This window comes from Etheostoma spectabile, chromosome 1 (genome assembly GCF_008692095.1).
Source record: "Etheostoma spectabile isolate EspeVRDwgs_2016 chromosome 1, UIUC_Espe_1.0, whole genome shotgun sequence".
NCBI classification, from domain to species: domain Eukaryota; kingdom Metazoa; phylum Chordata; class Actinopteri; order Perciformes; family Percidae; genus Etheostoma; species Etheostoma spectabile.
This window is the reverse complement of record NC_045733.1, coordinates 29,882,305-29,898,683: the sequence shown is the minus strand read 5'-3', so window position 1 is coordinate 29,898,683 and position 16,379 is coordinate 29,882,305. Positions and strand designations below refer to the sequence as shown.

General features: G+C 40.9%; 1 protein-coding gene across 6 annotated transcripts in view; it reads left to right on the top strand.

Moving 5' to 3' along the window:
- The window catches only part of LOC116693449 (C-myc promoter-binding protein), a 77,821-nt gene that overhangs the window by 27,702 nt on the left and 33,740 nt on the right, over positions 1-16,379 (top strand). For all 6 annotated transcript variants that reach the window (XM_032522483.1, XM_032522466.1, XM_032522451.1 and 3 more), the window contains exons 5-13: positions 1,534-1,703; positions 5,347-5,639; positions 6,905-6,971; positions 7,197-7,255; positions 7,997-8,141; positions 9,204-9,379; positions 10,417-10,517; positions 11,354-11,569; positions 14,878-15,023. In XM_032522483.1, the coding sequence (XP_032378374.1) occupies positions 1,534-1,703; positions 5,347-5,639; positions 6,905-6,971; positions 7,197-7,255; positions 7,997-8,141; positions 9,204-9,379; positions 10,417-10,517; positions 11,354-11,569; positions 14,878-15,023 (1,373 nt within the window). The remainder of the gene's footprint in view (positions 1-1,533; positions 1,704-5,346; positions 5,640-6,904; positions 6,972-7,196; positions 7,256-7,996; positions 8,142-9,203; positions 9,380-10,416; positions 10,518-11,353; positions 11,570-14,877; positions 15,024-16,379) is intronic.

Sequence of the window (16,379 nt, the reverse complement as noted above, 5' to 3'; positions counted from 1 at the left end):
AAAACATGTTTCTCAAAAGAACAATGGTTTGTAGCAGACTGTTATGCTATGCTACAATTATGAGTTTTCCGAGTGACCTTTAGTAAGCTCCAAATGTAATTTTGCTGTATTACGACTACAAACGAGACCAACATGCAGCTTAAATGGCAGCCAATCTAGACACCAGTCCTATAATGCAGATGAGGAAATCTGGGAATTGTTCCAGACAGTGTTTCCTTTGTTTTTGATGTCGTGATAAACTATATCTATATGCTATGGGTGGCAGTGGCTCAGTCCGTAGCAAATTTGGGTTGCTGGTTCAAGTCCCTGTACTGACCATAGTACGGAGTGTGGACTGGTAGCTGGAGAGATGCCACTTCATCTCTTGGGCACTGCCAGGTGCTCTTGAGCAAGGCACTATACCCACCCTAACTGGTCAGGGTGCTGGTCCAGCAGTAGCAACCCACTCACTCTCACATCTAAACAGAGTGGAAATTGTAATTCCACTATAATTTAATTGTAACTGTAAATCAATAAACAGTATAAATTATAAATACATGTATACTGTAGGGCTTACATTTTGTTCATTATGGACTTAAAAGGTCTTCAAAAGTCTTTAACTTGACTTGGTGAAACCTGTAGAAACCCTGGAGAGAGAAGGTCTGGGAGCTGTGTGTCTGACCAGCAGTAGCTCGGCCGGGCTGGCGGTCCAGTTAATGGTTAGCTTACCAGCTGCAGCATTTCACCATCTGGCCATGTGAGTAGTGACTATGTCACCATGCGTCCGTTCCACCCTATTTTAACTCTCTGCAAGGAAGCCAATAAGCAACCAAACTATTCCTTTAAAGGGTGCTAAACTTGCTGGTGCTGTTGATAACTGTTGGTCAAAACTTTACTGAATATACATTTCTACACAGTTATTTATTACCGATGTTGTTTTCTTTTTTTACAAGGTTTCCATCACCTCCATGTAACCTGTTACTGTAACTAGTACAACTGCTTGTCGTCGTTTCTCACCGACGTCTAAATGACAGTTTTCCTTATCTATACAGTCTGTGCAATGTTTCTTTAGCTGTGCACTTGCAGGTGTTTCCATGATGAATAATTGTCAGATTATGTTAGTCTTTAATGATACAGATACGTAAGAAATTTATTTTAAAGGTCGACACCAATTTATTGTTCCCCACAAGAATTCATTGTGCACGTTTTGATTGTGCATTTACAATTTTTTAATGTGTAGTCCTTGAGTCCTTGAAAGTTTAGAAAGTGCAGACTCTATAAATCACTACATCATTGTTTCTTGTTTGTGTTCACAGACAGTGACTAATGACGCAAATGCCTGATTACCAAGCACTGATTGCTTATTACAAAGCCAGGCATGCCTAGTGAGACACTGACTCAGTAAAGTACATTCTCTTTGTGAACGAAACTGGTTTGGTTTGATTTTGAGCTTTGTGGAAAGGTGATTTTGCATCTTAATCAGCTGTTGATGGGTAATGAAAGGGAAAGGGTGCCCTTTGCAGCCCTCTAAACTGAGTTCTCTTCCTGTTCCAGGTTTATTCAGCAGATATCCAGAGGAGGACTATGAGTCATTCCCACTACCAGAGTCTGTCCCTCTCTTCTGCCTTCCCATGGGGGCCACGATCGAGTGCTGGCCAGCTAACACCAAATACTCCCTACCTGTTTTTTCCACCTTTGTCCTCACCGGAGCCTCTGGAGAGAAGGTAAAACGAAAAGAAAATGGATCTGTTGATGCTACTGCTACTCTCTTTCATCCAGATGACATGAGAGGGTGTCAGTGACTGTTAGACCTCATCAACAGTCTGTAACTGCCGTCTATACAGCTGACATGACCACAGACTACTGCACTACAGTGGGGCATGAAAAAACCATGATGCTCTAAATGCCAGGTGGGAAAGTGGGTCAGGCATGCATTTTGTTTTTGTCAGGTGAAAACCTTGAAACTCCACATCTAGTGTTTCTTTCCTTGAGGACAATCCCTTTGGCTGAAGGAAATGAATAAAATGACAGTAGTAACAGTAGTAAATGTAATTACACATTGTTAGTTAATTTGTTAACATTAAGGACAAGGCTGACCAGACAGCAGTGCATCTCTCTCTCTCTCTCTCTCTCTCTCTCTCTCTCTTTCTCTCTCTCTCTCTCTCTCTCTCTCTCTCTCTCTCTCTCTCTCTCTCTTCTCTCTCTTTCTCTCTCTCTCTCTCTCTCTCTCTCTCTCTCTCTCTCTCTCTCTCTCTCTCTCTCTCTCTCTCTCTCTCTCTCTCATATGTAGTTACGCACAAACAAACAACGTAGAGTTTACATGCAATCTAGTGGCCCTGAAAACATTATATTCTATTTTCAATTTTCATTGCCCAGTTTTCTTATGTTTGTCACTAAAGCAAGGATTTAAACGATGTAATGATAATATGCACGATCAAGTGAAAATAAACATGGAGGATACATGGATTACCTAAAATGGACGTACCACATCCAACAGAGACAAATGTTTCCATATTGGTCATGGCAAAGACTTATTTTCCAAATTTGTTGTAAAACACTAGACCAATCGACAGGACACACATGAGTATCACACACTTAATCACACATACCAGTGGGAATCATTATGTATGAAGCAACTTGCAGAAACTTCTGAACCCCTCAAATGACCCATCAGTCTCCATAACCCATTATCCACCTCGGATCAGCCTCTTAAGATGAAATTATGCTTCTGCGTAGATACAGGTAAAGGGTTTTGCGAACATACGCAGGAAAGGGTGTTATGGGTAGTCGTTGGCCGATCAACACATCTCAACACAAATCCCAGTAATGCATAGTGCGGACCTGCGTGTCAAGCAAGCTGATTGGTTGGTCCTACATCCTATGGAGAAGTTTTCTTTATTTTTCTCTTCAGAGTTTGGGAGTACATTAAAGCATAGTACTGCTGCAAGTGACCTTCTAACAGAGCAGAGGAAACCAAACTCCTTTTCAAGGCACTAATGTTGTTATCCATTTATGTAAAGAATCAACTTCTCTCCCAATAGTTTCAGGGTTACGGTGGTTTGTTTACACCAGACTGAAATTGACTTCCGTTGTAGTTGTCTAAACATGACCCTGCAATAACGTGTAAATTATACCCCTAAATTCCACAACTATACAAGAAACACGATCGTGAACATGTCCAAATGACACCCGTGTTCGCTCACTTAAATGCAGCCCAGAGAATCTAAACACAAGCCCCTTTCCTGCTGTGCTGGTCTTTGGGTTTGAAAGGTGGCCAAGTCTGGACCAGGCTCGTGTTGACGCATATTAGTGAATTATGTGGTGAAACACAATCGCGATTGAAAACAAATAACATCCAAAGCGTACTGATGTTTAGATAGCAGCAGCTCTGCTGAACAAGGCCAGTTAGGGGTCAGCAGCGATCGTTGGTGCCAAACCCTCTGCGGCCTACTGCTGCCAAGTCGTGTGTGTGTGTGTGTGTGTGTGTGTGTGTGTGTGTGTGTGTGTGTGTGTGTGGTGTGTGGTGTGTGTGTGTGTGTGTGTGTGTGTGTGTGTGTGTGTGTGTGTGTGCGTCATCCTCAGTTGGCTAGGCATGGCATAGGCACACCATCAGAACGGCCGGCGCAACTAAACACATGCTGAGAGATTAATTTCACCCGGACCACTGCAGAAATGCTTGGGCTTTCCATTGGTAGCAGAGTTTGCAGATGCTCAAGGAAGAGCAAATGTGAACTACTTTATACACTGTTGGATTGTTTAATTTATGACAGTGAATCCTATTTTAGAAATTGATCATAATTTATGTTCAACAAGTCAGAATATACAAAGTAACTGGGAACTAAAGCTGAACATAACGATCAGATAATGATAATAATCAGAAAAATTGAAATACTACAGTAAAGTTTAAGTGCCTCCAACTTGTACTTAAGTACTGTGCAATACTTCACCGCTGCCCGAACGCCTCATTATTCAAAATAAATTTTAAATCAGATGGCACTCTTGCCAATCCTTGCTTTTTTGTGCGAATAAAGTTTTGTATGACAGAATTAACACATATCAACCCTGTATTAGGCTCTTGGACAAGTGGGGATTGGTTAAATGACTTTAGACCAAAAACAAAACACCACATGTGTGTAGTTTTGGTTTAAACACATAATAAGCAGGTCTGTTGTCATTCATTTCATCGAACAAAACACAATGCCCAGTTTCTGAAAACAACATATGACGCACACACACACACACACACACACACACACACACACACACACACACACACACACACACACACACACACACACACACACACAACCAAACACCACCACCAAACCCCCAACACACACACACACACACACACACACACACACACACACACACAGGCGTCCTCAGTTCAGGCATCAGCAAACAAGGACATGGGCCACCTCGGTCCACTTCAGGGGAAAATGTTAAAAACCGACTCACACAGGCGGCCGCCAGATAAGCCAGTTAGCTTTGATCCGTGCGTGAATTGGGGAAAGTCTCATGTTTCTGGGAAGCAGAGGGGATTTAAGGCTGATGCTGGCTCAGCCAACCGCTGTTAGTTTGTCTGCATGGTATTGATGTTCAATAAAGGTTAAGCAGAGGTGTATTATTTTATATATATTTTCTTTGCTTATTAATGTTTCCTTTATTTAAGAGTGCAAGGATGATTCAGAGGTCTGCTACTTTTCATTATTAGTACATCTGTTGGACCTTCCCGTCTTGAAATCATTGTTAAACATTGCCAATAATAATAATAATAATAATAATAATAATAATAATAACAATAATCATTTTATTTAAATAGCACTTTTCAAGCATTAAGCTCAGATTTCCAGATTAAAGATTTACAGGATATGAATTTGTAATCAGAAACCCTTGTAAGCCCACCTATCACCTAAGGCATATACACATTTTAGTGAACAGCACTTTATAAAACAGTGAAAGTTTTATAAAGAAACAGTGTTGAGATGTAAATTAAATATCTTTGGGTGTTGGACTTTTGATCAGATAAAACAAGCAATTTTTCAAATGACAACAGATCTAGGAAAATAATATTTGTTATTGCCCTAATGCTAATGAACACAGATGTAGTAGATGTGGTGGCAGGTGTATTCAAGGAGAGTTTTGAGTGTGGTGACCTCTGAGCTGCACATTTAGGCCAACAGAAATGCTTTCCCTTTGAAGGAAGTGTCTGTGTCATTGTCACATCATAAATGTATACGTGTGTATGTAACGATGAGATACAGCGTGGCTTCAGGCTGTTTTTAGAAAGGTCTCGTACATGCAGTTACTGTATGTGCTACATCTGCAGATGGTGAGTTGTGTATCCAATCTTTCCTCCTGTTTCAGGTCTACGGCGCTGCCATTCAGTTCTATGAGCCCTTCCCGCAGGAGTGTCTGACTGATCAGCAGTTCTCCCAGCTAGGTCTCCTGAACCCCGATCCACCCAAACCCTCCTCCAACTGTAAGGGGACAGCCGCCAGCAGTGCCACTAACAGCACCACCACAACCCCACGCTTGGTCTTCACCAACAAGTGTATCTGTCTGCTTTCTCACTGGCCCTTCTTTGACGCATTCCGCAAGTTCCTCACATTCCTCTATCGCTACTCTATCTCCGGCCCTCACGCTCTGCCCATCGAGAAGTGAGTTCTCTTCATTTGGCTCTTATTTACACCATTTTATGCTATGCTAAGTTTGTGCTTATTTTAAATTTTCACATTACGTTGTTGTACCAACGAACCACTGGTTCCCAAAGTGTTTTCCCCCCATTCAATATTCTTATTTAATCAGATCATCTCATTATGTTCTAACCACCAAAGAAATCAAGTTTTGTGTCACTTTGGAATGGTGATGCATCTAAATATTGCAATACCCACAAGCCTCGGCCGCCATTTCTATGTAGAAGAAGCCAGTAAGATTCATTGTTGTTCAATTGGTAAACATTTTTGCTGACGGGGGCCTTAGTGGCGCACGTCGCAGAATTTTAAGCTTGGTAATTGGATACATTTTATCGAAATTCACCTTGGGAAGTACCTTCTCCCCTAGAAATGTGTATGTACACAGGCAATTTTGTTAATTTATTTTTTAATCAAAGAACCAGACATTTTCTAATGCAGTTGTTCATCTTTTGTACCGATGATGAGCAGGAGAGTTTCATGCAGATCCCCACTGTAAAAGGGCTCCAACTGTGAGTCAGGTAGTGTTGTCCATGGGAAAAATAAATGGGACTTTTACTCCTGGGACCAGAGGCGCCTGAAATAGCTCTGGATATTTTGCAACTCTATTATTTCAGCCAATAAGTCCTCTGTTCTGTCAAAATGCTGCCTGAGAATTGAATGATAATGTTTGACAGGATTAACATCACTGACGAGGGCAGGTAAAATATAACATCCCCCACCTCCCCTAGAGAGATAAATCCAGTCTGAACAGAGCTTAAGACATATATATATATATATATATATATGGAGGTGGGGGATGTTATATTTTACCTGCCCTCGTACTTCTGATGCCAAGCGTGACAAGAAATTTACTTTACAATTTACATTTATTATGAATGTGTGATATAGTGCATCTGAGGGACTGACAGCAACGCCTGATGTTTATTGTTGGTGTTGTAGTGGAAATGTTTTCCATTTTTTACGGAGCATCTTCATGCTTGCAAATGTAATATGCGGTGTACCAGTCCACGTCCACAGATACAAAATCCATCACCAACACTTTTTCATGTTTTAATTTGGAATATATTTACTTGACATTACTTCGGTTAGGTGATTTGTAACAGAAGATTCATGCTTTTCATGTTTTACTGCTGCTCATAACTCTAACCCATCTGAGAGGCATTGCCTGATTATTTGGCTGCCAACTGCTGATATTTTTGGCCTCACATCCTACTTATTTTGTTTTCCAGGCACATCTCTCATTTTATGCACAAAGTTCCCTTCCCTTCCTCTCAGAGGCCTCGCATCCTGGTGCAGGTAAGTTTAGGTCACAAGAGTAGTGGGATGTTTTCTGCATATGGTGCATGTTAGAAATGGTTGTTTATCATTTTGCAGACAACATTGTTGTTTTCTGGAAGTGTTTAGGATTGCCTGTGGGCTGTAGTAGTTTAGGTCCTCCATTATGGATGAATATTTAAATGATTCAGTGCAGGCGTATTTTTGCTCGGTTGGTTTTTATTTCACTTTCCAGCTTTCTTGCAGCTTTCCCCTCATGATAGCCTGATGTTGAGCCAGCCAGTGTCTTCTCCTTTACCGCTCAGGTAAGAGCAGCTGCACACAGGTTCTTCTGGTGATATCGGACAGAACTTATTCTATGCTAAAATGTAAAGAAATTATGCATTTTTTTACTGACTGTCTGTAGGGGGCAGTTTACGTACTGTATATGCAGAACAACATTGTTTAGATGTGTTGATGATTTATTAGACTGGCCTGTTTAAATTTGTTTGATACCTTCTCAATTAGAAAGCAAAAATAGGCCTTAAAGACTGTATTTAATCATTACTATATTATCAATCTTGAGCTCACTTCATATTCAAAATAGAAAACAGAGAATGGTGACTTCAGTCACAATATTGGTCTGAAGATTCTTTAGGAACATAAAATATGTTCAGTCAGAAAAAGACCCTGTTGTAGTTCCCTACAGTTCCCTTTTTTCATTTAATCCTCTTGGCCCCCTTTGGAGCACAGGACGTCCACCATGGATCTCCACCTCACTGTCCTCTGTGCTAAAGTCTCCACTTCTTAGCTTCCTCTTGCCTTGGGGATTATAGTCCAGAGCTTGTCTTGCTAAGTTCCTCGGCTCCCTCCTAAGTGTATGACCGATCCATCCCCACTTTCTGGATTTGATTTTAATGTGGATTTGCTCCTGGTTCATGCATCTCCACAGGTCTACGTTTGATAACTTGTTAAGTCACCAAATGCTCAGTATGTATCTGAGACAGTTGTCAACCCTGTTGTTCCCTTTATTGAACTTGAATTTAGGACATTTGTGTTTTTCGTAGTGGCGGACGGTTTTCCATGCTGCTCCAGAATCTCGGACCAGAGAACGCCGTCACCTTACTGGTGTTTGCCGTCACCGAACACAAGATCCTGGTCCACTCGCTACGACCCGCCGTACTGACCAGCGTTACTGAAGCTCTGGTGTCTGTAAGTCTGAGGGGTTATTCATTTCCCTCCAGAGGTTGCCTCCCCATATTGACTTCACACTCTTTATGCTGCTGAAATGTGAAAGAAAGGATAAATGTACTTTTCTTCCTTTTATAATTCAGTTTAGTTAATACACTTATTATTATTGTCTTATATTTGTTATAGTTACTGTGTTGGTCACCATCCCTTAATACATAATACAGTGCAACAAATATGCATCTTTTTCTGATTTAAAGAAAACAAAAAGAAAATATGTGGAAAAGAATAAAATGAAATAAGTAAACATAAATGGAAAATCAAAATAAATGCATAAAATAATTCTAATAAAAGATATTTGCAATAAAAGTGGACAAAATGAATACATTTGGGAAGAATATGAATAAAATATAAATAATAATATAAATGAAGACAGGCTAAATGTATTCAATTTTATTTATGTGTCAAATCATTAGAGTTATCTAAAGACACTTTACAGATAGGTCTAGACCACACTCTATAATTTACAACGACCCAACAATTTTCCCACAAGCAAGCATTTGGTGCAGCAGTGGCGAGGGAAAACGTCCTTTTAGGCAGAAACCTCGGACAGACCCGGGCTCTTTGTGGGCGACATCTCTCGCTGCCGGTTGGTCCACAGACACTGATACAGAGATACAGATGTAGAGAAATATGATTCATAATATTTATAACAGTTGGTTTGATGAACAGTGGAAGTTATAGTAACAATAAAGATAGTGGAAATAATAATAGAAATGCTACTACTAGAAATGCTACTACTATAGAAATAATAGTAGTAGCAGTTCAGGGTGTTGCGGACCACAAGTAGGGCATGACAACAAGACCAAGGCAGCTGCATCCATGATTTAGGTCCCCCCCCCAATCCAAGAAAAACTGCGAGGCGAGAAAACAGATATGTACTCCTAGGGAAAAAATTTAAATAAACAGTTAACATTGTTGACCTTTTAAAACAAAAAAATAATTCTAGTTGACCTACAACATTTGACAAGAGAGCGATATCTTCCTTTGTTTTTCTCACTTTCTCATCTTCATCCTCGTCCTTAGATGATCTTCCCGTTCCACTGGCCGTGCCCGTATATTCCTCTGTGCCCCCTGGCGTTGGCTGACGTGTTGAGTGCCCCCTGTCCATTCATTGTAGGAGTGGACTCCCGCTACTTTGATCTTTATGACCCCCCTCCAGACGTGAGCTGCGTGGACCTGGACACAAACACCATCTTCCAGTGAGCACAGTACACACACACACACACACACACACAACTTCCCATCGCTGCTGAGCTATTCAATTCAATTATATTTTATTTCTAGTGTTAAATAACGTTATTAGAGTTATCTCAGGACACTTTGCAGATAGAGTAGGTCTAGACCACACTCTATAATTTACAAAGAACCAACAATTTCCCACAAACAAGAATTTGGTGTGACAGTGGCGAGGAAAAACTTCCTTTTAGGCAGAAACCTCGGACAGAACCGGGCTCTTTGGCCATCTGTCACTGCTGATACACCGAAATATGGTTCATAACAATTATAGCAGTTGGCAAGATGTGATGTGTCACTTATAGTAACAATAAACAAAATAGAACTATGACTAGAAATAGTAGTTGTAGCAGTGCAGGGCGGGATAGGGGCCAAAAACAAACCACCAAGTCTGCAATGCGAGAAAGCATAAGGACTGCCGGAGATAGGTTAACAGGCATTAAGGAGACATGAATGCACGCAGATTGAGAGAGAGGGGCTCAGTGTGTCATAGGAGATCCCCCGGCAGTCTAAAACTATAGCAGCACAACTAAGAGCTGGTCTGAGGCTACTTGATTTGAGAATTAACATCTGTAAAAAGACAGTTTTGCCGAACTTAATCTGTCTTCGTGACTCAGTTGCTTTCTCGTGGTGAATACTGAAAGGATTAACTACATGGGCAGTAAGACGCGTATATACTGTACCGCACTTCCAGCTAAGAGCTCAACATTGTTTCCTTTGCTGCATCCTTTTTTCCCAGACCACATAACTGCCAAGTCATGAGTTCTAAGTTTAGAGACCGGGCCATTTACCTGGAGTCTGGGTGGAAGTGGTTATTTTTGTAGTGTCAGACCCGCTTTAATATGAAGAGAATGCATTTTCCAGTATAGCGTTCACATAGTTTTGCCTCATTACCAGCCAGACAGCGTTAGGGTGGTCTGAACTCCCCTGGCCCGACCGCTGTCCATGTTGGTTTAGGCCTCTCAGCCTCTCCGCGCCTCACTGGGTGTTTCTGCTTTTCCAGCAATGAAGATAAGCGAGCCCTCACATGGAAGATCCTGCCAAAGAAAGCCTGTAAAAACCTGATGAATGTGCTGAGCAATCTTTACCAGCAGCTGGTTGATGGTGAGTTCTATGGTGATCGAACAAATGATTGTAAAAATGTGTTTGATTTTGTTGTATTAGTTTCATGATCAGTCCTGCATGCAAGTAAACTTTCAGCAAACCTTTTTATTTTGTGTTTAGTTGTATAGAAGGTGGAAGGGCATCCCTTTTTTAACAGATTCAAGCTCAAACTAATTTGAACTAACACGTAATCTGTTCGAAACATAGACTGTCTAATCATGGATTGTGTTATGAGTCATTAATCATCTTTATTTTTGGGGGATTCTATTGTCCTTACAATTTGTTCTCCATTCAATCTCTCTCAATTCCACTAATTGAATGCCAGATATAATCCCATTATAGAATAATTTCCTTATTAACCGTCTGCCCCGCCATGGTGCTCATTGCATTATTGTTAACTTTCTCTGCTGTTTGTGGAGCGTGCTCACTGGGAGACCATGACACCTGCTGCTTCTTGAGCTGCAGAAATTGAATAAATGAATTTTTTAAATCGGTGATGTTGAAAATCTACCCACAGAAGTGCTCAATATTGATATGCCTTCTAGAAGTTTTAGTGGAGACATTTAAGCCTTTAAATACTTTCAGAAACTTGGCTATCAACGTTTATTTTTCCCAAATATGCAAGCCTAATCCTCATTTGCAATATGAAAACTCACTTACTTTAAGCAGTGCCCTGCTTAAAGTAAGACCTTTAAATACATGTCCTTTGATCATAACGACTTAATCAAAATGCAAAAAATTGATCATTTTCAGCGGCAGAAGTGATGATTCAACCTGTATGTTGACATGTAGAGATTCTATGTAGCTGCTGATGTTTCCCCCCCCTCTGTCTTTAGGTCAGCAGCGGCCGGATGGGCTGATGGAGCTGAGCATGAGTGAATCGTCAGAGCTGAGCTGTGGGAAGAGCCTCCACGCCCTGGAGCTGGAGATCCAGGAAGCCTTCCTGCGCTTCATGGCAGCTATTTTGAAAGGCTACCGCTCGTTCTTACGACCCATCACCCAGGCCCCCTCTGAGAAAGCCACAGACGCCAGTTCGCTCTTTGACTTGCAAGGTATGTGGAATAATGTCACTCTGACCACTTGTAGCCAAAACACTATTCATCCACATGCGGTGGTGAGTTGGAGCCAAACACCCAGGTCAGAGTCACAGAGGAAAACGGGTTAATGGACAAACCCAGCTGTCCTTTTTTTTCCCAGCAGCCCCCTCAAACTGCTCACACAAGTCCATCTATGAGCCAGTGTCTTTTCTCTCTGAAAGAAATGTATCTGAATGATGATTCTCAAGTGTTTACTGACCACAGATGGTTTGAGCTTTGCTGTTGTAATCCCAGTTATCTGAAAGACGTGTTCTGCCATGTGCAAGACCAGCCGGTCTACCACACACTACTTACAAAGATGGAGCGGATTGAGCACTTGGTAGAATTATTGGTTTACTGTGCTTTCTAGTGAATAAAAAGAAGTAAGCCCGTAATAACTACTTGTATATTTTAATTTAAATAGAATATAATCAAAAGTAGCTTTGACATGTTTCGACAGGTGTCCTTTTGGTGAACAGATTGTAAAATGAATGTTAATAGATACTAAGTGGATTCTGAGTTAAGATTATCTCGTCAGGCTACTATTTCTAAGGTCAAGAATAAACTTCCATGTGCATGGATTTTAAAACGTTTGAAACAAACCGTCTCTGATTTTATTACCAATTTTCTTTTTCTGACGGAGCTATTTTTCTGATCATTCGTGCTCTGGTTTGATGGCATTTCTTTAAACCAATCAGAATTGTCATGAGCGTTGCTAAACTCCGCACAGAGCCGCTGCAAAATAGTCCTGTGAGAGAAAACTCCAATTGGACAGATAGTCTAGCAGTAGCTAGTTGTCTCAATTTACCCTGCAGAGATCTGAGGAGCAGTTAACATCCTCATTAATCCACCAAATCTAAAATTCCAGTACAAAGAAAGTGGAATGTGAAGGATATAGACTAACGACTCCTCTGTTTGGTTACCAATGAAAGGGTCCGGCGAGAGAACAAAGTGTTTGTGTCGTTTTACAGATTATGGCAGTTTCACGCAGCGTCACTATGACAATAAGATAAGAATGCTGCCTACATTGAGGGGGTACTATCTGCTGTGGAAAACGAAATTGAGAACGGTACCTGGAATCAAAAGTGAGTGGAGTTGATTGTCAGTGGATTATCAGCACAAATCAAGGTTCTTGGGACAAAGATCTGGGATGATTTTTACTTAAAGAATCTGATAAGAACTGATTTAAATAGTGAAACAGCAAAAAGAAGAAAATCAATAGTACTGTGCAAGTTTGTGCACAGTACAGTCTGTTATCCAAAAAAAGGTTTGTTCCACTTTTTTATCATTATTCAGGCTTCGGGCAAGTCTGTGAACTCACAGTTGTAGAGTTCCAGTGCATGATTGGTGTTAATGACTCCATGAATATATAAATACTGCGTCATCTGTAGCACCATTCTCTCTACAGCTGGCCAGCCTCAAAAACAGATGGCGTTGTTTAATACATGAGCTTTCATAAGTGTCCATCCCCACCTCTGAGTAAATACACACAGAAACTGGCTGGGATTTGAGAAGCTGCTGGGTTTGAAGGTTCAAGGCTGTTTGCAGACTGAAAGTTAGTCAGTTAGCGGACGCAGCTGCTAAATGCTCCGGAAGCATGAGCGTGGCCTCTGGATGGGAGCCCATGAAAGCTGGTTGACATCACAGCTGAAATGAGTTAGGGTGAAGTCACGGCTGCTCCGCTGGAGGATAGCTGTAGCCAAGGCCGCGTCCAGTGTGAGTTAAATGATATAGCAAACATTGCATGCAGTACATTACATCATGACATGACGAAAGGTGAAACAGCTCGTGCATCATGTGAATAAACTCCTGACTGTTTTCGAACCGACTATCTAACAATAAAAAAATGACAGAATGTGTTTATGTGTCTGTGTAGACTACTCTCTCTCTCTCTCTATATATATATATCTATCTATATATAGATATATATAGATATATATATATATATATCTATATATATCTATATCTATATAGATATCTATATCTATATATATATATACACGTTGTACTTCTACTACATTTTGGAGGTGAATATTGTACTTTTTAGTTTTACAATACATTTCTGTGATAGATTTAGTTAAGTTTTCAGATTCAGGTTATTAATACAAAATGTAAATCAACTAAAAATGATTATTTATTTTTGTAGATTAAAATACCCAGCAATATGAAGTTATTAAAATTAGCTCCACCTTTACCAGCTGTTACATGACAGTGATAATCTCGACGATTTCCATTTAAATAAATGTCTGTGAAGTCAAGGTAACACATTGGTGAATTTAAAATATTGGGATGATAAAATATGATAAACTATATATATATATATAGTGTGTGTGTGTGTAATGTATATGTAATGTTGTCTTTGTTACTGTATCTCTATTGATGTTTTAAACCTTGTCACTGAATTGTAGATGTTGACATTTAGGACTTTAGGAAACTCTCGTCCATGTGGACTTAAAGGTTGAGGTTCGAAGTTCAATCTCGTCCTGTGGAAAACAAGTTGACAAATCAATTTCACCTCAAGGTCTATTTAGTAGCTGTTCTGGAGTTGCGTCATTTCATGAAGGTCATGTCATATGATCAAAAACTTCAGAACAGCTACTAAATGAACCTTGAGGTGAGATGGCCAACTATTAATTAAATAATGTGTGTGTGTGTGTGCATGTGTGTGTGTGTGTGTATAAATATAGGAATAATGTACTTGATTCAGCAATTCAAATCAGCTGATCTTTAAATCAGTAGTTAGGACCCTAGGATGCGTATTTTTTAGACTCCTGGAAGGCGGTCCCTACTGAAGAAAAGACTGTATAATAAAACTAATGGATGGTCCAGGTTGCGAGCATCCAGTTTGAGGATTTAAATATCAGTTTAAGGAAGTGTTTCTCTGCAGCAACACATCCGTGTTTGGCTTCCACCGCTGTGTTGTGAGCCAGTGGTCATCCATCCTGCTTTCAGTCTCACAACAGCAGCAACCTATTCAGCATCTATTACGGAAGCTATTCACCATATTGTCGTACATCCCAAATTGGCCATTAGACTAATAAAAATGTGTTGGCTTGCATTATCCAAAACAAGACAAATGGAAGAGATAGATCCTTCTAATGGCTTTCTTACCCACAAAATCACGTAAGCTGCTCTTGTGATGTGTTACCTCTTTTCAGTAGATGACATGAGTTGAGCTACAAAAATAAAGCTGCTGTTATAGCTTAAATTATCTGTAAGATCATTCCTGCGTAGTAATATTACTATCATTTTTAAAAGCTAACCTAAACATTTATGTCCTTCAGGGTTCTTGAAGAGCCGCGACCGCTCACATCAGAAGTTCTACTCGCTGATGACCAAAACCCAGATGTTCATCCGCTTTATAGAGGAATGCTCCTTCGTCAGCGACAAAGATGCCAGTCTGGCGTTCTTCGACGATTGTGTGGACAAAGTAAGCATCGTAGTTAATCATATAAATATATATACCGGGTATACACTCACCGGCCACTTTATTAGGTACCCCATGCTAGTGCTAATACGGGTTGGACCCCCTTTTGCCTTCAGAACTGCCTCAATTCTTCGTGGCATAGATTCAAAAGGGGGGTGGCTGGAATTCCGCAGGGAGTTGGTCCATTGACATGATGGCATCACACAGTTGCCGCAGATTGTCGGCTGCACATCCATGATGCGAATCTCCCGTTCCACCACATCCCAAAGATGATCTATTGGATTGAGATCTGGTGACGTGGGAGCCATTTGAGTACAGCGAACTCATGTCATGTTCAAGAAACCCGTCTGTGAAGATTCCGTTTATGACATGGCGCATATCCTGCTGAAAGTAGCCATCAGAAGTTGGGTACATTATGGTCATAAAGGGATGGACATGGTCAGCCCAATACTCAGGAGGTGTGGCGTGCAACAATGTCAAATGGTACCAAGGGGCCAAAGAGTGCCAAGAAAATATTCCCACACCATGACACCACCACCACCAGCCTGAACTGATCAAGGCAGGATGGATCCAGCTTTCATGTTGTAGACGCCAAATTCTGACCCTACCATCCGACTGGGCAGCAGAAATCAAGACTCATCAGACCAGGCAACGTTTTCCAATCTTCTATTGTCCAATTCGATGAGCTTGTGCAAATTGTGCAGTTTTCCTGTTCTTAGCTGAGAAGGAGTGGCACCCGATGTGGTCTTGCTTGTGTAGCCATCTGCCTCAAAGTTCGACTACTGTGCGTTCAGAGATGCTCTTCTGCCCACCTTGGTTGTGGGTGGTTATTTGAGTCACTGTTGCCCTTCTATCAGCTCGAACCACTGGCCATTCTCCTCTGACCTCTGGCATCAACAAGGCATTTCGCACAGAACTGCCGCTCACTGGATGTTTTTTCTTTTTCGGAATTCTCGTAAACCCTAGAGTGGGTTTGTGCGTGAAAATCCCAGTAGATTAGCAGTTTCTGAAATACTCAGACCAGCCTTCTGGCACCAACAATCATGCCACGTTCAAAGTCACTCAATCACCTTTCTTCCCCATACGATGCTCGGTTGAACTGCAGGAGATTCTCTGACCAGTCTACATACTGCTAAATGCACTGAGTTGCCATGTGATTGGATGCTTAGAAATTAAGTGTTAACGGCAGTGGACAGGTGTAACTAAAAAGTGGCGGTGAGTGTATATAGTTATACACTACTGTTCAAAAGTTTGGGGTCACTTACAAATTTCATACCACTTATTATAGACAGAATGCCAGACTGATCAGAGGGATGGCTGATCTTTAATGCAATATCTACGTTGCCCATTATCAGCAAC